The sequence below is a fragment of the Paralichthys olivaceus genome, chromosome 6 (assembly GCF_024713975.1).
Source record: "Paralichthys olivaceus isolate ysfri-2021 chromosome 6, ASM2471397v2, whole genome shotgun sequence".
Taxonomy (NCBI): Eukaryota; Metazoa; Chordata; class Actinopteri; order Pleuronectiformes; family Paralichthyidae; genus Paralichthys; species Paralichthys olivaceus.
The window spans coordinates 27,366,816-27,384,806 of NC_091098.1; the positions used below are offsets into that span (position 1 = coordinate 27,366,816).

At 48.7% G+C, this 17,991-nt stretch overlaps 1 protein-coding gene across 3 annotated transcripts in view; it reads left to right on the top strand.

Moving 5' to 3' along the window:
* lama5 (laminin, alpha 5) overlaps positions 1-17,991 on the top strand; it is a 62,600-nt gene that overhangs the window by 36,565 nt on the left and 8,044 nt on the right. Inside the window, exons 13-60 of one of the 3 annotated variants that reach the window (XM_069526407.1) lie at positions 1-113; positions 204-338; positions 769-903; positions 1,081-1,218; positions 1,335-1,387; positions 1,666-1,765; positions 1,879-1,931; positions 2,469-2,574; positions 2,672-2,771; positions 2,852-3,008; positions 3,477-3,615; positions 4,738-4,880; positions 5,034-5,137; positions 5,369-5,522; positions 5,606-5,769; positions 6,143-6,251; positions 6,628-6,725; positions 6,813-7,023; positions 7,186-7,312; positions 7,424-7,563; positions 7,829-7,944; positions 8,028-8,239; positions 8,777-8,978; positions 10,277-10,421; positions 10,503-10,643; positions 10,754-10,915; positions 11,451-11,558; positions 11,743-11,826; positions 11,947-12,177; positions 12,372-12,485; positions 12,566-12,696; positions 12,803-12,883; positions 12,978-13,192; positions 13,284-13,384; positions 13,722-13,905; positions 14,004-14,144; positions 14,344-14,495; positions 14,606-14,716; positions 14,805-14,916; positions 15,038-15,211; positions 15,713-15,909; positions 15,992-16,108; positions 16,294-16,448; positions 16,537-16,666; positions 16,786-16,888; positions 16,996-17,109; positions 17,271-17,453; positions 17,598-17,740. The exon at positions 1-113 is cut by the window's left edge and continues 25 nt beyond it. In XM_069526407.1, coding sequence (XP_069382508.1) covers positions 1-113; positions 204-338; positions 769-903; positions 1,081-1,218; positions 1,335-1,387; positions 1,666-1,765; positions 1,879-1,931; positions 2,469-2,574; positions 2,672-2,771; positions 2,852-3,008; positions 3,477-3,615; positions 4,738-4,880; positions 5,034-5,137; positions 5,369-5,522; positions 5,606-5,769; positions 6,143-6,251; positions 6,628-6,725; positions 6,813-7,023; positions 7,186-7,312; positions 7,424-7,563; positions 7,829-7,944; positions 8,028-8,239; positions 8,777-8,978; positions 10,277-10,421; positions 10,503-10,643; positions 10,754-10,915; positions 11,451-11,558; positions 11,743-11,826; positions 11,947-12,177; positions 12,372-12,485; positions 12,566-12,696; positions 12,803-12,883; positions 12,978-13,192; positions 13,284-13,384; positions 13,722-13,905; positions 14,004-14,144; positions 14,344-14,495; positions 14,606-14,716; positions 14,805-14,916; positions 15,038-15,211; positions 15,713-15,909; positions 15,992-16,108; positions 16,294-16,448; positions 16,537-16,666; positions 16,786-16,888; positions 16,996-17,109; positions 17,271-17,453; positions 17,598-17,740 — 6,538 coding nt within the window. Of the gene's footprint in view, positions 114-203; positions 339-768; positions 904-1,080; positions 1,219-1,334; positions 1,388-1,665; positions 1,766-1,878; positions 1,932-2,468; positions 2,575-2,671; positions 2,772-2,851; positions 3,009-3,476; positions 3,616-4,264; positions 4,395-4,737; positions 4,881-5,033; positions 5,138-5,368; positions 5,523-5,605; positions 5,770-6,142; positions 6,252-6,627; positions 6,726-6,812; positions 7,024-7,185; positions 7,313-7,423; positions 7,564-7,828; positions 7,945-8,027; positions 8,240-8,776; positions 8,979-10,276; positions 10,422-10,502; positions 10,644-10,753; positions 10,916-11,450; positions 11,559-11,742; positions 11,827-11,946; positions 12,178-12,371; positions 12,486-12,565; positions 12,697-12,802; positions 12,884-12,977; positions 13,193-13,283; positions 13,385-13,721; positions 13,906-14,003; positions 14,145-14,343; positions 14,496-14,605; positions 14,717-14,804; positions 14,917-15,037; positions 15,212-15,712; positions 15,910-15,991; positions 16,109-16,293; positions 16,449-16,536; positions 16,667-16,785; positions 16,889-16,995; positions 17,110-17,270; positions 17,454-17,597; positions 17,741-17,991 lie in introns of all 3 variants that reach the window. The other 2 variants (XM_069526408.1, XM_069526409.1) reach the window with 2 other exon arrangements.

Below are 17,991 nucleotides of genomic sequence, written 5' to 3' on the forward strand. Positions count from 1 at the left end.
TCTGGAGGGGTCATGTGACTTGGTGACGGGTCACAGCGTGTGCCGGAGAGGTTTCCAGGGTTACCAGTGCGACCATTGTGCACCAGGATACTTCAACTACCCGCTCTGCCAACGTAATAAACAACAACAACTAAAGAATCATTCATACGAGACTTGTTTCAACAAATAAATAATATTCTGCCCCCCCCCCCCCCCCCCCCCAGTGTGTGGTTGCAGTGCGGTCGGCTCTCTCCCTGACGGCTGCGATGCGTCAGGTCGCTGTTTGTGCAAACCAGAGTTTCAGGGACCTCGATGTGAACAGTGCAGATCTGGATTCCACTCCTACCCCAACTGTCAAGGTACACACACACACACACACACACACAAACACACACACACACACATGCACACACACAGACACACACACACACACGCACATGCACACACACAGACACACACACACACACACACACAGACACATGCACGTGGAGAGACAGTCAGTTTGAATGTGTTCCTGCTGATAAAAAACTTTATATCCCTATATTACATCTGGACTCACACATCTGGACTCACACATCTGGACTCACACATCTGGACTCACACACGCTCACACTTGACTTCCCGCTCATGAAGTGTTAAAGTGCCTCTTTAAGATGTTATGACTCTTTAAAACCTTCAGCCGCTCGTGAGCAGGAATCTAATGGAGTGGTGAAAGTTTTCCACTGGAAACTTTGTTGAACTTTATTTGTCTTATTTTGTCATGACGTGTCTCGCTTCTCATTTTCCCAGAGTGCACCTGCGATCCTCGCACCTCTCTGGACACCAGCTGCACCGCCTCAGGTCACTGTCACTGCCGGCCCAGCTACAGCGGCGCCACATGCGAGCAGTGTGCTCCCGGTTACTATGGTTACCCAGCCTGCACCCGTAAGTCGCCTGGTGAAAAACACGCCCCTGCACTCAGAAACAGTTCGGAGGCACCTGTGCTGTGTGTCTATCTGCTGGTCCTGTCGCATGTAATCTAAAGATGTGCTCGACTTTCAAACTCAAATGAAAAGTTAAACTCCATGAATAGAAAGTTAACAGTGCGTCACTGTGTCGCAGCCTGTCAGTGCTCTGCAGAGGGCTCTCGTTACACCAGCTGTGACCAGGTGACGGGACAGTGTGTGTGTCTGCCCAACGTGGTCGGACTGAGGTGTGACAGCTGTGCACACGGTGCCTACGGCTTCCCCAACTGCCAGAGTAAACACACACACACACACACACACACACACACCCTGACCGCGTCCATCACAATATCAACCTTTTCTTTATTTATCAATGAATTTCTGTTTTAATTCTCTCTGATGTTTTTAAAGCTGGTACCTGTCATCCTGCCGGCTCCGTCCAGTACGTGGTGCAGCCTCCGGTCGTAAGTATTTTCTTTGTCTGTTGAATATTTCACAAACCAAAGAGCTGTGACAGAAGCTGCGGCTTCAATAAAAGATCAAAACTGGAACAAATGGATCAAACCATCTGTTGCTTGTGGTGTAAAAATAGTTTTCAATACAAAGGTGTCATCAGTTCCTCCATTGAAATCATATTTCAAACCAGTTTTACTTCCTGTTCTATTTTGATTTCACCCTGACGTCCTGTTTCTGTCAGTCGTGATTTTTGCAGCAGAAATGAACTCATCGTTTTTTCCCTCAGGGTCAGTGTGAGTGTCGTCACAATGTGGAGGGTCCAGCCTGCGACCAGTGCAAACCTCTGTACTGGAGCCTGTCGTACGACACTCCTGACGGGTGCACCAGTAAGACACACACACACACACACACACACACACACACACACACACACACACACACACACACACACACACACACTGCAGTAGATGAACTAATGTGTGTGTGCTCCGTCCTGCAGACTGTGAGTGTCACACTGCAGGGACTCTCAGTGGCGTTGCAGAGTGTGCACAGGTGAGTTCATCCGTCCATTGATTTTAATGTTTGTCTTTATTAATGTTTGTTTTTATTAATGTTTGTTTTTATTAATGTTTGTCTTTATTAATGTTTGTCTTTATTAATGTTTGTTTTTATTAATGTTTGTCTTTATTAATGTTTGTTTTTATTAATGTTTGTTTTTATTAATGTTTGTCTTTATTAATGTTTGTTTTTATTAATGTTTGTCTTTATTAATGTTTGTCTTTATTAATGTTTGTTTTTATTAATGTTTGTCTTTATTAATGTTTGTCTTTATTAATGTTTGTTTTTATTAATGTTTGTTTTTATTAATGTTTGTCTTTATTAATGTTTGTCTTTATTAATGTTTGTTTTTATTGACTATGAATGAACATGAAAATTCTGTGATGCAGTTTTCATGTTGGATTTCAGAATTTGTGGTTAACATGAATTAAAACAACATATTGTTTGATTCAGTTGTCGCCACCATTGAATGAACAATGTGACGACCGCTGCTGAGGTTTTCTCCGTGTTTCCTGTTCTGGTCTCCGACAGGAAACGGGTCAGTGTCACTGTAAACCAAACGCCTGCAGCGGAACCTGCTCCACCTGTAAAGATGGATTCTACAACCTGCAGGAGCAAAGCTACTTCGGCTGCCAGGGTTTGTTCATCTGCACGAAGAATAAAACAAGTTCTTCTGAAATCAATGTTCACGTGTTGTGTTCACGTGTCGTGTTCACGTGTTGTGTGTGTACTAGGATGCCAGTGTGACATCGGGGGTGCAGCAGGTCAATCGTGCGGAGAGAGGAACGGCCGCTGTCGCTGCAGACCCAACGTGGAGGGAGCGAAGTGTAACCTGTGAGTTGAACAGCACCTGACACCTGACAGGAAGTGATGTTTCTGCTTCTCACCTGACGCTGATGTGACTCTGCCTGCAGCCCTCGTCCAGATCACTACTTCCCCGACCTCCACCACCTGAGGTTTGAGATCGAGGAGGGGACCATGCTGGACGGACGGCCGGTGAGGTTCGGATACGACCCTCTGGAGTTCAAGGACTTCAGCTGGAGAGGTTACGCTCAGATGACCCCGATCCAGGTAGGAACTCATTTATCTTTGAACCACGAGAGGATTTCTTCATGATGAAGACAAACTTTAAATACTTTTTGAATATTAAGGAAGTTATGATGTTTTTATTAACATGTTAAACTCTGCAGGTTTCTGTATGTTTATTTTTGTGACTGTGGCCCCTCGTTGCTCCGCCCACTCCTCGACTGCATGTGTGGATGTTTAAAAAGATGATGAATGTGACGAAGATGATGGAGGTGATGGTGCTAAGCTCTTTTATTTTGGTGTGGTTTCTCTTCCTGTCTTTTCTGGACTCCTCTTCACTCATCTCCTTGTCTGTTTCCTCCCTCCTTCTTCTTCTTCTTCTTCTCTTTATTACTGAATATCTCACACCTCCTCCTCTTCTTCAATCTCTTCCCTCCCTCTCTCGCCGTCTCCATCTCCTGTCTTCCCACTTCCTCTTCCTGCCTGCTGCCTTGCTCGCTGGTCCCTCGTCAGTCCAAGGTGTTGGTGTCGGTGTCTGTCGGCTCTCCAGACCTCTTCCATGTGGTGCTGCGTTACGCCAACAGGGGGGGTTCTGATGTTCTGGGCCGGGTGTCGGTGATCGAGGACGGCCGGAACTACCGCTGTGGTAACTGTGAGTTCTGCTTCTCCTCTTCCTCATCTTTCATCACCTACTCCAGGCTGATGAGGAAGAGGACTCTCTCTCCTCCACTTCTTCTGTCTTTTCTTCCTCGTCTGTCAGAGGACACAGACGGTGGGGGGGGTTCATACATCATGTTTTGTGTGTGTGTAGAAAAAGTTTTTAAATATGTTGAACAACACATTTTACATCAACAAATCGTTTTTATACATTAAATATATATATATAATAAATATATAATATGTATATATAATATTTAAATATTTCTGAAACTTTTTATATTCGTTCAAACTATTTCTAAAGCTAAAAAAACATTTTGACATATGAACAAACTATTTCTCTACTTACAAACTTTTTTTACACACAAAGATGATGTTTCACTTCATAACTTCACAAGCACGAGATCAGTGACTTGTTAAAGTGTCGGTGGTCGTTTTAAACGACTGATGGTGGCGGCTCTCGGCTCTCGGCTCTCAGCTCTCGACCCTCGGCCCTCGACCCTCGGCCCTCGCTCTGTCCTCTCTCACCTTCAGGGGCCACAGATCAAATTAAAGACGGAGGACTCACGTCTCTCGTTTCTTCCTCTCCTCCTCTTCCTCTCCTCCTCTTCCTCTCCCCACTCGTTCCCCCGCTCGCCCTGTAGACGGCCGTGAAGCTTCAGGTTCACGTGAGCGAGGCCGACGTCTATCTGACTCGTTTCATCCTCAGATATTTAAACTCTGAGGGCGACACCTCCAGTGGTAAAATAACAGCCTATCAGGTGAACCGCAGAGGTACGTCCCCCCCGCTCACAGGAGAAAAACAGCTCGGACGAGTCTTCTTGTTACATTTCTGTGTATTTATACAATTATATTGTAGTTTTTTATAAAATGAATTAAGTCGAGTGTAAAGCTTTAATAATCTGCAGATAATCAGTATCACTGTTGTTCTTTGCTGATATGAAAACAAAGATAATCTAGTATCTGAAATATTTTACTCCCTCACATCTGGTTCAGCCCCAAAGAATCTAGTAGTTTTACTGCTTCTTACTTATGTTTTTGTACTTCTGATGTAGTATCACTGACTCTGTGTTGTGTTTCAGTTCTGACTCTGAAATTGTGTGTGGATGTTTTGCAGGTTCAGAACAATCCAAACAAATCGTCTTCGCTCCGAGTGCAGAGCCGACCTTCGTCAACGTTCCACAGAATAACTTTGTGGAGCCGTTTGTCCTGAACCCGGGAACCTGGACTGTTGTTATTGAGGCCGAGGGAATCCTGCTGGTGAGACACACACACACACACACACACACACACACACACACACACACACACACACACACACACACACACACACACACACACGATTGTTTGTTTGATTCATCGTGTTTGTTGTCGGGTCACAGTCGCTCTGCTCACACTCTGTCTGACCCTCAGGATTATTTGGTCCTGTTGCCCAGCGCCTACTACGAAGCTCCCATCCTGCAGATCAAGGTCACAGAACCCTGCACCTACAGCTCCGCCCCCGACGCCGACCACAAGTAAATACACACACCAGACGCTCCACGTGTCTCAATGCTCAGCTGGAGGGCACAGTCGGTGTCAAACCCTCACCTCCTGTTCACTTTGTGTGAAGTTACTTCCTGTGACAATGGATACTGAACTTTGACCCACGATGTTCACTTTAAACCTCTCTCTCTCTCTCTCTCTGTCTGTCTGTCTGTCTCTCTGTCTGTCTCTCTGTCTGTCTCTCTGTCTGTCTGTCTCTCCAGCTGTCTGCAGTACAGGTATCTCTCTCTGGACTCCTTCCCCTCCATCTCTGGCAACGACGCCAGCTGCCGCAGCGACAACCACCTGCCCCGCCCCTGCCCAACTGAGCGGGTCACCCCACGCCACCCGGACATGGCGGTGTGCAGCGGCTATGATGTGAGCGTGTGAACAGGGACATTGATCGACGAGGTTCAAACCTGCAACATGACATTTAATGAATACGCGTCTTTGCGCTGCAGATCAACGTGGAGCTGCGCGGCCGCCTCTCGTCTCCGGGGGAACACGTCCTGGTGGTGGAATATTCCAGCGAAGAAGAACTGCCCCAGACTCTGTCTGTGGTCGTGAACGCACCGGGATCCCGAACGCACCAGCACAGTGTCACCCTGCTGCACTGCAAATACAGGTACACACATTACTTTGAAGGGAACTTCAGGTTTTATGGAGCAGAACATGATTAAAGAAGTTGGATTTGTTTTCAGTGGAAATAACTAATTGTCGTTTATGCTTTTATGAAATTGGATCCTTGTGTTTTTACCTAATAAATGATGATTTAATATATTTGACATGAAACTGTAGATTAGAGTGTGGACACCCGACCCGGGGTTCTGTCGTCCTCTGTGCAGGTGAAGAGACGAGTCCGTGGTTTGTTGTGGACTCAGCTGCTTCACAGTTTACTGTCAACACGTCTTAATCACAGTGTGTGTGTGTGTGTGTGTGTGTGTGTGTGTGTGTGTGTGTGTCTGTGTGCGTGTCTGTGTGTGTGTGTGTGCGTGCAGCTTCCTGTGTCGAGTCGTTGCCATCGATGCACAGAACCGAGTGGCCGTCTTCTCTCTTCCCGCCAACGCTGAGGTCCAGCTCATCTCTGACCGAGCCAGCTTCTTCCTGGTGAGACCCGGGTCACATGATCTCTCCCGAAGGTCACATGATGATGATCTCACTTTAAACTTGTTCTCCGACGCATGAGAGAATAAAATAAATATTTTTTTCCCCCTGAAATATATAAAAATGTAGTTTTGTTGATACAATAAACTCACATGATATTACATCACATGTTTAGTGCATGATAATCACACGTGATAATCACACGTGATAATCACACGTGATAATCACACGTGATAATCATGTGCATGTACACATTAGCTTTGAGTTTAAACCTTTAAATCTCAACAACAACATTTCATTTCTAATTGAATGAATGAATGTTTTGATGGGTGATTTAATTGATTGTTTAAAGTTGATCGATCTGTCTCCTCACCTGCAGCACAACATCGTCCTGGTGCCTGAAGACCAGTTCACCATGGAGCTGGTTGAACCAAAGATTCACTGCATCAGCACCAACGGACAGTTCTCACCTGACAGGTACAGTCTCGCCGCCTGTTTGAACTTAAATCCAACATGAAGAAGAAGAAGTGTCTGACTCATCGCCTCTCGCTGCTCTGGCCTCAGGTCCTCCTGCGCCCCCTCGCGCTTCCGGACGCCGTCGGACTCTCTGGTCCTGAAGGACGGACAGAGCTCGTCCACGCAGGAGCCGGTCCAGGACGCCGCTGCTCCGCCTCCTCAGCCGCTCCGCCAGAGAGACGAGCCGGCCTGGACGGGAGGAGACGCACCTCTGCACGGAGTGGACAGCAGCGACCACGTCAGACTGGACTCTCTGCAGGTACAGATTATTTCAGGACTAACTGCACAGCAAGGATTCTTCTTCTTCTTAATCTGATCCTAAACTAATCAGATTATGAAAAAGAAAAACTTCGTTCTGGATATTTCTCATTTCTTCCCTCGTATCTGGATATTTCACTCTTTTCTTTGTCTCCTCCTCCAGAATGCCGCAGTGTTCTCGACTCGTGTCCACACCCTGGGACGTTACGTCTTCATCCTCCACTACCACCAGCCTCTTCACCCGACCTATCCTGTGCAGGTCTACATCAACGGAGGACGAATCTGGCAAGGTGACGTCCCACTCACAGAATCCATACGATGTCCTGAGAATAAAAATCTGCTGCAGAAGAAATTCAGTGAAACAAAGCAAACGTATAAATAAATAAAGCTTTTCTCTCCAGGCCACGCCAACGCCTCCTTCTGTCCGCACGCGTACGGCTGCCGCAACGTCCTGATCTCAGAGAACCAGATCATTCTGGACGTGACCGACCACGAGGTCTTCATCACCGTGCAGATCCCTGCAGGAAAGACTCTGTGGCTGGTTCGTGTTCCCGCTCCACTCTTTTCTGCACTTTGTTTTATTTTAGCGTAAAGACGACGTACGTTCAAATGGTTTCATGATTTCCACAATAAAACTTCTTCGTACATTTTTAAAGACGCTTCAGTTTCTCTGGTGCAGTCGAGTCCTGAAGACGTTAACTAAAGTAATAATGAAATATAAGTGTTGAAGCTGTTTTATTTAGAACACGTTAAAGCGTCATGTATGACCCCAGATGTTGAACGTCTCCTGACGTGTGTGTTTGCAGGATTACGTGCTGGTTGTTCCTCAGTCCAGCTACAGCTCCAGTTACCTGAGCGAGGAGCCTCTGGACAAATCCTACGACTTCATCAGCAACTGTGGCCAAAACAGTTTCTACATCAAGTCAGTATCTTATCACAGGTTTCACACGCGTCACTTTCATAATAAAAGTCGTCTGCTGACTCCTCCTCTCTCGTCGACCTCAGTCCCGCCACCGCCTCCAGGTTCTGTCTCGGCTCGGCCGTGTCGCTGTCGGCCTTCTTCAACAACGGGGCGATGCCGTGCGCTTGTCACGAGGTCGGAGCAGAGAGCGACACCTGCGACACGTTCGGCGGTCAGTGCCGCTGCAGACCCAATGTGATTGGCCGGGACTGCTCCATGTGCGCCACGGGCTACTGGGGATTCCCCAACTGCAGACGTGAGTTTTACTTTTCAGACATGAAGGAAAATATCCAGAAAACAGGGTCCGGACATTTTCTGGAGTTCATCACGCAGCAGAGACTCACTCTGACGTTTGACCAGGGGGCTGACAGGAAGTCACCGACTCGGACATTTGTGTTGCCCTTTGGAAAGTTTCTGGAAAATGGCCGAAGTTCAGCGTTTGTCTGAAAGCAGCTTTAATTCCTTAGAAAAGTGGAACTTTTATTCTATGATTCTATGATCATTATGTGATTTTATCATCAGTGGCAGTTTTCTAATATAAAACTCGTAACTTAACAGATATTCAGTTTTATCCTTTCTGTCCTTTTTGCTTTTGAACTGAATTTACTGAGATGAATCAAATTAAAAACGTGGTGAAAGAAATAAAACGATGTCAAACTGATATTAATAATTTACAGAGTTGAAGAAAATGTTGTGATGGTTTAAGTTAAAATCAAAGAAATGTCTTTTTTCTGAAGAGTAAGAAACAATCAGAGACTTGGTTCTGATGGATTTCCTCTCGTCTCTGCTGCAGCTTGTAACTGTGGCAGCAGGTTGTGTGAACCTGTGACCGGCGACTGCATCTGTCCTCCGAGGACGCTGCGGCCCGAGTGCACCCAGTGTGAGCCCCAGACGTTTGGCTGCCACCCGCTGGTGGGATGTGAGGTCTGCAACTGCTCCCGGCCCGGCATCGACTCCCCTGACGTCAGCTGTGACACTCTGAGTGGACAGTGCAGGTAAAGACTCAGAGTCAAACATCACCTCACGTTCCCTCTGCTCAGATGGGATTCAGCTCCATCTCACATGTCGGGCGTCTCTCTGGTGCCTGTCTCTTTAGTTCCTGTCTCTTTGGGACCTGTCTCTTTAGTTCCTGTCTCTTTAGTTCCTGTCTCTTTAGTTCCTGTCTCTTTAGTTCCTGTCTCTTTAGTTCCTGTCTCTTTGGGACCTGTCTCTTTAGTTCCTGTCTCTTTGGGACCTGTCTCTTTAGTTCCTGTCTCTTTAGTTCCTGTCTCTTTGGGACCTGTCTCTTTAGTTCCTGTCTCTTTAGTTCCTGTCTCTTTAGTTCCTGTCTCTTTAGTTCCTGTCTCTTTAGTTCCTGTCTCTTTGGGACCTGTCTCTTTAGTTCCTGTCTCTTTAGTTCCTGTCTCTTTGGGACCTGTCTCTTTAGTTCCTGTCTCTTTAGTTCCTGTCTCTTTAGTTCCTGTCTCTTTGGGACCTGTCTCTTTAGTTCCTGTCTCTTCAGTTCCTGTCTCTTTGGGACCTGTCTCTTTGGGACCTGTCTCTTTAGTTCCTGTCTCTTCAGTTCCTGTCTCTTCAGTTCCTGTCTCTTTGGGACCTGTCTCTTTGGGACCCTTTTCCTGAAGAACAACAACACAGCAGCTGTCTGTCTTCGTCCGTCTGTCTGGAATATTGTACTCAGCCGGTCTCCTCTGGGACCTGAGCCTGGACGAGCTGAAGACATCAGATAGAGACTGAACTTCTTGAACTGAATGAACTCCAGGAGGATCGTCTCTCGTCGACATCACTTCACAGAAACACATTGAAATGAATCGTGTGTTTTACTTCATCCTGACGAGTCGTCGCTGCAGAGACCGGAGCGCTCACTGCTGATCTCTGAACCACTCTGGAGGAATGTGGCTGCTCTGTCTCGACAAGACCAGGATGTAAAGCTGAAACTATTTCTCTGCCTAAAGGCTTTCATCAGTCAAGACGCTGCCAGCAGCTGGCATTACCACACACACACGCACACACGCACGCACGCACACACACACACACGGTTTTTAATTCTCAAGCAAAACGTCCATCAGCGATGTCACTTGTGCTTCGAGTGCGAGCTGGAGCCAATCCCTGCTGGCGAGAGGCGGAGTTCACCCGGACAGGTCGCCAGCGTATCACAGGGCCGACAGATGATGTCGAGTCTCTGACCTGTGGGAGGAAACATGTGAACCCCGGGATTCAAACCAAGAACCTTCTTGCTGACAGTGCTAACCACCACACAACCAATCACTGACACTGTTCCTGTTTTTCCCTCCAGGTGTAAGAACAACATCGTCGGGCGTCAGTGTGACCGCTGTGCCCCTGGTTTCTATGGTTACCCCAACTGCAGGCCATGTGACTGCAACGAGGCGGGAACCGAGGAGGAAGTGTGTGACTCCTTCACGGGACAGTGTCTGTGCAAGGTGGGACACACACACACACACACACATGAACACACACATGAACACACACGTCCTCACCTGCTGTGTGTCCTCCCCCTGTAGGAGAACGTCCAGGGTCCTCGCTGTGATCAGTGCAGGGTTGGTACGTTCCACTTGGACCCGACGAACCCGAAAGGCTGCACCAGCTGCTTCTGCTTCGGAGCCACGGACCGATGCCGCAGCTCAGACAAGAGACGCACTGAGGTCAGAAGTAGTGTTGGCTCGATGATGTCGTTACAGTGTGCGCACCACAACACATCGGTCGGTGAGTCCTGCTGGAGCTTTGCCCTCGTTCACTCGTTCATCTGCTGCAGATCATGGACATGGTGGGCTGGGTGCTGCTGGGAGCCGACAGACAGGAGGTACCGGTGGTGGTGTATCCCGGCCAGGACCTGGTGGAGGCCGACCTCAGCGACGTACCCGACGTCTACCAGGATCTCCACTGGCACGCACCAAAGACTTACCTGGGAGACAAGGTGAGACCTTCACAGGTGGAGACGGTAAATCTTTACTTCCAGATCCACAAACATTCACACATTCAAAGTTGAGCCTGAACGAAAGTCTTCAGGAGTTTTATCAAACATCTGCACAAACATGTTATCTGGAGGCTCAGACGAGAGGTTTGATCCCAGAGGATGTTTGGTCTCATCCTGTTTCGCTTCACAAACCGACTTCAGATGTCGTCTCTGCCAAAACCCGCATCGGCACAGAAATGTAGATATTTGATGTTTTCGCAGAGAAGAACTGAGACTCTGAATATTGTTGTTGTCTGGATGATGAGATTAAACTGTCCTGAGGTCAGTGTTTGTTCTAAACCTCAATGTTCTGTTGCTCTGAGCTGAAACTGGAGAAGAGACCTGGACTCAGTCCACAGAACCTGAGCTGGAGAAAAGTTCTTATGTTTATTCACATTTGATTCATATTGAACGTATGAAACTAAATCCAACACGACACTTTATCAGACCCTGAACATCGTGTGACGCTCTTACATCTGAACCCTCCGTCCTCCAGGTCTCGTCCTACGGAGGTTTCCTCAGGTATCGTCTCCACACTCAGACCATGAGAGGGGACGTGTTGTCTCTGCCGGTAGAATCCTCCAGACCTGACATCATCCTCAAGGTACACACTCACACACACACACACACACACACACACACACACACACCTGCATCGTATCACTGTAACCCAGTATCAAGATGAAACAGATCCTGTCTGTGTTATAAATAAGTTTGTGTGTGTGTGTGTGTGTGTGTGTGTGTGTGTGTGTGTGTGTGTGTGTGTGTGTGCTCGTGCTCGTCCACAGGGGAACCAGATGAGCCTGGTGTTCATGGAGAGAGAGTACTCTTCACCTGAGGAGCCTCACCTGGGAATCGTTCACATGGTCGAGGTAACGTCATGTGACTTTAACCTCTCCACTGCCACCTACTGCTGATGTGAGACATTACACAGTACAGACGTTGATCCTGAGTAATAATCTTCCTCCTCCTCCTCCTCCTCCTCCTCACAGGGAAGTTTCCGTCACGCTCAGACGGGGAACTCTGTGTCTCGGGAGGAGCTGATGATGGTTCTGGTCGGTCTGGAGTCGCTGCAGGTCCGAGCCATCCACTCCCAGTCGGCTCACTCCGTGTCGCTGCGCGGCGCCGTGCTGGAGGGCGCTGAGAGCCTGCCCACCGGTCGCCATGCCAACAACGTGGAGATCTGCATGTGTCCAGCCAACTACCTGGGAGACTCGTGTCAGGTGAGCGGCTCAGATCCAGTTAGTTCTGGATCCAGGAGAAGTTTGTGATCAAAGAATCACGTTAACAAGTTCAATGAATTAAAGTTTGAAGTCGTCACATTCAGAGTTGAAATGTTTCTCTGTGTTCTGATGCTGACATGAGTCGATGAATCGTTAGAGTCGGTGACGGCAGCTGTTTCCTCTCCTCCCTGCAGAAATGTGCTCCAGGTTTCTACAGAGACACCATCGGCCTGTTCCTGGGGAAGTGTGTCCCCTGTAACTGCAACGGACACTCGGACCGGTGTCTGGACGGATCTGGAGTCTGTGAGGTGAGAATCATCCCGAGCGAACTTTGGTTCTGTTTTTAAAAACGGATGAGTCACCGTCCGGTCTTCTGTCCGTCCCTCAGGACTGTCGACACAACACGGCGGGCGACCACTGTGAGAAGTGTCAGGGCGGTTTCCTTGGCAACAATAGCGTAGACGGACAGGCGGTGTCCTGCTCCAGCTGTCCCTGTCCACTGAGGGTCTCGTCCAACAAGTCAGTTCTGTTTACTCTCGTGGTTTCTTCCATTCTCACCTCGTGATTATCTGTTCAAACCTGCTACTGTGTGTGTGTGTGTGTGTGTGTGTGTGTGTGTGTGTAGTTTTGCGAAGGGCTGTGTGCAGAAGGGCGACAGGATGCAGTGTCTGTGTGAGCCGGGTTACGCAGGACCAAACTGTGAAAGGTAAAAAACCTCGTCAGCACAGTTTTATCCTTTTTATAAAACTTTGAATTTTTCACAAACATCTTTCGCTTCGTAATTTGACCTCCTCACTCAGATGCGCCCCTGGTTTCTACGGCAACCCCATGGTGCTGGGCAGTCGGTGCCAGCCGTGTCATTGCCACGGCAACACGGACCCCAACATGCTGTTCACCGACTGTCACCCGCTGACCGGAGAGTGTCTGAGCTGCATGCACAACACGGCCGGACCGCTCTGCGACGTCTGTGCACCCGGTCACTATGGCGACGCCATCTCTGCCAAAAACTGCACTGGTGAGTTCATCAGAAACGTCCAATCAGGACGTTCCCTCATTCCGTTACAGTCTGATGTTTAAAATCTCCGCACTTTCTTTATGTGTCCCAGAATGCAGCTGTTCTCCGTGTGGCACAGACTCATGCGACCCTCGCACTGGACAGTGTCGCTGTAAACCAGGAGTCACGGGGCCGCGCTGCGACCGCTGCGAGGTGAGAGCTGCACGATTTACTCTGCTGGATATTCACAGTTTTACTGCTCAAGAGAATCAGAAAACACAAAAACACAAATATCCCAGAATGTGTCTGTTGTTAATGAAGAGGTCGAATCTCTCTTTTCTTTTTGCTCCGTCACTTTATTCACCGTGGACTCTAAAAGAAATAAAGAAACAATCACAGCGAATAGAGATAATTCAAGTTTAGTTTACTCTCATTATTTTTTCTGAAGCACGATTCGTTCCAGCTCCGTCAGTCTTGAGGATTTTTTATTTTCTTCTTGAAGAATTCAGACCTTTAAAACAAACTGTCGAATCATGATCGTTTTTCTCAGGACGGCTCGTTTGGCTTCGACTCGTGCTCTGGCTGTCGTCACTGCGACTGCGAGGCCTCGGCGGCTCTGGTGCAGCCGTGCGACCCTCAGAACGGTCAGTGCGCCTGTCAGCCCGGAGTCAACGGGCCGCAGTGCAGACAGTGCGCTCCTGGATTCTGGAACTACGGAGCTGAAGGATGCAAGAGTGAGTGAATGACATATTCAGATTATTCACACACTAAAAAAAAACTCTGCTTGACAACAACCTGCTCGTTGTCGTCTGACGTCTCCCTCCCACCTCAGAGTGCGAGTGTCGGGGGGGTCGCTGCGACCCGCGGACCGGAGAGTGCCGCTGTCCTGACGGGATGACGGGAAAGCAGTGTGACGTCTGCTCTCAGGAGAACAGTGTTCTCGTGGAGGAGCATCACGGGATGCACTGTGAACGTGAGTAAAACCACCTGACGGGAAATAACAGATTCTCACCGAGGACGTGACGCGAGTCAGGAAAGAGCTCGACCTGATGATTAACGAGCCTGATACTAACGAGCGTGTTGATTGAATTGAAGGAACTGTTGCAGATATGAGCTCTGAGACGTTCCACCGTGTGTGTGTGTGTGTGTGTGTGTGTGTGTTTCCTCTGCAGCGTGTGACAGCTGCGTCATCGTGCTGTTGGAGGATCTGGACAAGATGAGCAACAACTTCAGCTCCGTCTCCGCTCAGCTGAAAAGTCTCAACGCCAGCTCCATGGCCTGGGCTCAGCTGAACGCCCTCAACAAGTCTGTGGACGACATCTCTGTGAGTCTCTCTCACACACACACACACACACACACACACACACACACACACAGTAACTCTGTCTCAAACTACAACACAACTGTTGATCGAACTCTCTCCCATGATTCCAGGCGGCGATCAGGAACTACAACAGTTCTCTGGATGAGAGCAGGAGTCGAGCCGACATGTTGGACGCTGAGATCATGAACATCAATGATGACATTAATGAACTGCAGGACAAGGTACACACACACACACACACACAGACACACACACAGACACACACAAACACACACACACACTCAGGTTTTTCTCTCCGTTTGTTTTCAGGCGTCAGTGACGAGCGGCCGTGTCGATGATCTGCAGAACAGTACCAGCAGCACACACCAGAGGGCGCAGGATCTCCTCCTGTTCATCCAGAACTTGACAGTGGATATAAACGGTACCTCAACTTTATATAAATACGATATATACTAATACGTGTTTTGGTCTGTTACTATATTACCGTCCACTCACAGACAAAGTGTCGCTGATGGATTAATGACGGTTTGACTTTTGCACAGACATCATTCAGATGTCGAACAGGTCGTCGACGAACGACACGGAGGCCGAGCAGGACGACGAGGAGCGGGAGAGGAAGATGAGGGAGGTGCAGGCGATGCTGAGGGAGATGAGGTTCCGGAGCTGTGTGGGACAGAAGAGAATGGCCGACAGAGAGAAGACGGAGGCGGAGAAACGTGAGAAGAAACTCACACGTCCTGATTCGTCCTTACAGCTTTTATATTAAACACACAACACGATGTTTTCTTATGTTCGGCCAAAACAAAGAGTTAATGACGGTGACGAGTAGATTTAGATTTAGATGGAGAGACTGGTCTCTAGAAGAATAACATGACATCACCTCTCCACACAAACTCGCAGCTATTTGAACGAACTAATGAATTAAAATCCACTTCAATAAAACACAAGTTGGATTTTTAGATTTATCAAACTGTAAAACTGGCAGAAGTGAGGGAGCAGCAGTATCTTCTAGGTTTCACTCATTCATTTTAAAACTCAGTCGTGTTTTTGAGTTCATGTCACTGAGTCTAACTCTTTCATTGTGCGAGTCGTCTTCAGACGTTGTACATGATTCTCTCCTGCAGGGGGCAGAGCGACGGGCGGCTAAACTTTAAAAACAAGGTTTTCACATCATTAGTGAAAACACTGGAGCTGATCGTGTCTCTGCGTCTCCCCAGTGTTGCATCGCGTTCACAAGGAGTTGGCGAATCGTCAGGGAGAAAACAACGACATGGCCAAAGCCGTCAGAGACCGTCTGTCCCGCTTCCTCTCTGAGATGATGGACCTGCGAGACGCCCTGAACGAAGCCGTCAACAACACGGCGAGAGCAGCAGAGGTCAACAACGTCAACGAGAAAACCCTGGAGGACAATCAGGTGAGTGGGACGTCATGAAGCGTCAGCAGAGAGAGGAGGACAGTGAAGGACACTGAGCGTGACGCTGTGTTCTCCTTCTCAGAGGAAGATGGACGACCTGCTGTCCGAGCAGAAGGAGGTGATGGAGCAGTTGAACATGGCTGAAGACGACGTGGCGCAGGTCAACGACCTCCTGTCCATGCTGCACGACTCCAAAGAGGTGAGAACAAAAACCCACGAGGAGCCGGAGCTCACATCAGTCACATCTGCAGAGGAACTGAAGACAAGTTTAAATATGGAGACGTGTCCAATCGTCCAGGTTCTGTGTCCTCTCGTCCAGGTTCTGTGTCCTCTCGTCCAGGTTCTGTGTCCTCTCCCTCTTTTTGAAAGCTTGTGATTTTGCAGGAGTACGAACGCTTGGCCGCTCAGCTGGACGGAGCCCGGACACCGCTGGTGAAGAAGGTGCAGGACTTTGCTTGGGTCGAGTCCAAGATCCCCCTGGTGGAGGAGGCGGAGAAACACGCGGCGCTGCTGGACGCTTTAGCCACGAACCTGAGCAGGTGAGACGGTCGGCTCCGCCTTGATTTACTCATCTAGTCGTGGATATTCATTTCTATCCTGAAATTCAAATAAACGTTTGTTTGACAGTTTGGTCGCAGAAACTAAGAAGGAAGGAATCGTAGACATGACTCAGGCCTACAACAAGATTATCAACAGCATCAAGGAGGCAGAGGAGGCCGCCAACATGGCCGCCAAGGCCGCCAACGCCACTTGGGAGGTACAGGACACACACGTTGTTTATCCTCACACCTTTAATGAAAGCTTTAAACTAAGAGACTTGTCTTCAGATGACGTGTGTGTGTGTGTCTGGTGTGTAATGTGTGTCTGTGTGTTCAGAACGTAAAGAACCAGGACCTCGGGCAGATCGCAGATTCTCTGAGGAACCACAGCGTGGACCTGAAGGACGAAGTCGAAAAGCTCGATGAGGAACTCAACAACGGTAACAACACGTCAACGCAGCATGTGACATCATCTTCATTAAGATTCCTGTAAAAGAGAATAACTGATGAAGTCGTGTGATTTGTTCGTTGTGCGTTCGTGCTGCAGAGCTGAAGCCGCAGATCGACGAGGCTCAGAAACGACTCGATGACGCCAAAAACAAACAGGTTCAGGTGATGAAGGATCTGGAGACGATTCAGAAAAACCTCAACTTCACCTCGAGTACGCACACACACACACACACACACACACACACACACACACACACAGACACACACACACAGACACACACACACACACACACACACACAGAAACTCTTAAAGAAATTAAAACAACATTAACTGTTTCCACGGGTTCGTTCTTTTTTCTCTGCGATGAACAGACGTGAGTCAGGAGATCGACGAGGCGAAGCAGGCGGCCGACCTGGCGAACACCACGGCGACACAAGTCAACGATGCCCTGCGGCCGATCAAGGAGCAGCTGGACCAATGGGAGCGGACGTACGGAGACACTAACGCCACCAATGACGACATCAACAAGGCGCTGATGGAGGCCAACAAGACCGGTGAGAGCCTCGTTAACGACGGACCTCATTAATCTCCAAATGTCTAACGAGGATTTATTTATTCAGCATCTCGATCGAGCAGAAACCGTCGGATCATTAGTGAACGTGAAAATGGACGGGGGGGGTTTGTGTCTGTGTCTGCAGTGCACGAGCTGGGAGCCACGATCCCGACGCTGCTGACGAAGCTGGACCGACTCCAGAATCATTCCATCCAGATGCCGAACATCTCGGAGAACATCAACCGCATCAGGCAGCTCATCCAGGAGGCTCGCAACGCTGCCAGCAAGGTGCCGAGACAAATACCTGTTCAACAGAACGGTGCAGATCCATTTCCCTCCAGCCTCTAACATTCTCTCCTCCTCCTCTTCGTCGTCTTCCTCCTCCTCCTCTTCCTCTTCCTCCTCCTCCTCTTCGTCTTCCTCCTCCTCCTCTTCCTCCTCCTCCTCTTCCTCTTCCTCTTCCTCCTCTTCGTCTTCCTCCTCCTCCTCTTCGTCTTCCTCCTCCTCCTCTTCCTCCTCCTCCTCTTCGTCGTCCTCCT